The 1,712-nt window shown below is 33.8% G+C and overlaps 1 protein-coding gene across 1 annotated transcript; it reads left to right on the top strand.

The window, feature by feature from the left end:
* The first annotated feature begins 210 nt into the window (after positions 1–210).
* LOC119675653 (uridine 5'-monophosphate synthase-like) lies at positions 211–1,188 on the top strand. The gene is made up of 3 exons (XM_038086860.1): positions 211–553; positions 616–1,123; positions 1,184–1,188. Exons 1-3 carry the CDS (start codon positions 401–403, stop codon positions 1,186–1,188), a joined length of 666 nt encoding a protein of 221 aa, XP_037942788.1. The 5' UTR covers positions 211–400.
* Positions 1,189–1,712: the final 524 nt, after the last annotated feature.

The raw sequence follows: 1,712 nt of genomic DNA, 5'->3' as shown, positions 1-1,712 counted from the left end.
TGTTCTGTTCATATTTATAACACTAATCAGCTGTTTTTTAAATAAATTTGATAAAATTTGTCTTATAAGATAGATTTTTAGTAGGAGAATAGTAACTTTTACTTGAATTTCCCTATAAGTACTAATGGGAACAATTCCTATTATTGCTATTTCAATGTGTACGTTCAGTGTTTGAAAAGAAAATGAAAATATTAAATTATTCAATTTTAGAAAAATGGCATCACTGTTTACTCTGTTTGATGAGTACTAAATAAATTTTAACACGAATGTCATTTGCGTTGGAATTTCAAAGCAAAGTGGACCTGTTTTCGCGGTGTTGATTTGAAAAACGCGTGGTAAATTGTGCTGTAAATGAGATTCTAAATTGGATATTTTTAATTAGAAGTGAAAGGAGACAATCATGATTGCAAAAGATATGGCACAAATGAAATCACTGGCGATAAAACTATTTGAGATAAATGCATTCAAATTTGGCGATTTTAAAATGAAAGTCGGTATAAATTCGCCAGTTTATTTTGATTTACGGGTCATCGTTAGTTTTCCAGAAGTAATGGTGAGTTGAAAAATGCGATCTTTAATTCTGAACAAAGAAAATAAAAATTTTGTTGAGCTTAGCAAACAGTCTCGGATTTGTTGGTATCATATATCAAAGAGCAACAGCTGACAGCGAAGCATGTGTGCGGTGTGCCGTACACAGCGCTGCCTTTGGCAACACTTGTCTCTGTTCAACAGAATACGCCAATGCTTGTGAGGCGCAAAGAAGCCAAAAACTATGGTACAAAAAAAATAATTGAAGGAATTTTTAATGCTGGAGATACGTGCCTAATTGTTGAAGATGTGGTTACATCTGGCTCAAGTATTCTAGATACTGTTAACGATCTTACACGTGAGGGCATTGTCGTAACAGACGCTGTAGTTGTTGTTGATCGGGAACAAGGCGGAGCTGCTAACATTGCTAAACATTCTGTGCGTATGCACTCACTATTCACGTTATCGTTTTTACTGAACACTTTGCTTGAAGCTGGAAAAATTGAACGAGACACCGTGGATGCGGTAGCAAAATATATAGCGGCATGTCAGATCAATAGCGATGGAACTTTTGCAAACGACAAGCCACAAGTTGGTAAGAAAAAATGTGATCTTTTAATTATAGTTTATCAATATTGTTATTAATTCAATATAGTTTGAAATGCTAGTCGTTATTGTTATAGTAGTTTGTGGAAAAGTATAGAACAGGAAACATGACTAGAACTAAAAGGGTTGAGATAAGTGTGAGTGACGGTAGGGGAAAAAGAAGAATATAAAGTTTTTGAACACAGAAAAGGTTAGATTACCCTTTAAATGACTATATTTAAATGACTTGATTACAAATACGAATTATATGGTATGGTAAAGATATTGTAAAGTGTAAAAGAGTAGAAAATTGTTTGGGAACAAAGTTGAATTAAGGATGAGTGGGATTTGAATTAAAGCTAACATGGGTTAAAACGGGGGAGACCAACTCCGTTTTAACTTTAGTAGGACGAAACCAAAAATCAATTCGACCCAAATTAGTGCGTACAGTAGAATATAAAAACAGATGGGCAGTTAGAACACTCATCTCCATAATATAAGGGTTCCAGAAACGGCCCTCACTTCATCCATGCAAGCATTTAATGTTCAAATTTGCTCATGTGCATATATATATTATTGACTATAATAAAATCAGAAAA

The sequence above is a fragment of the Teleopsis dalmanni genome, chromosome 2 (genome assembly GCF_002237135.1).
Source record: "Teleopsis dalmanni isolate 2A chromosome 2, ASM223713v2, whole genome shotgun sequence".
NCBI lineage: Eukaryota > Metazoa > Arthropoda > Insecta > Diptera > Diopsidae > Teleopsis > Teleopsis dalmanni.
Note: the sequence above shows the minus strand (reverse complement) of the source record. Positions and strands in the feature narration are given on the sequence as shown.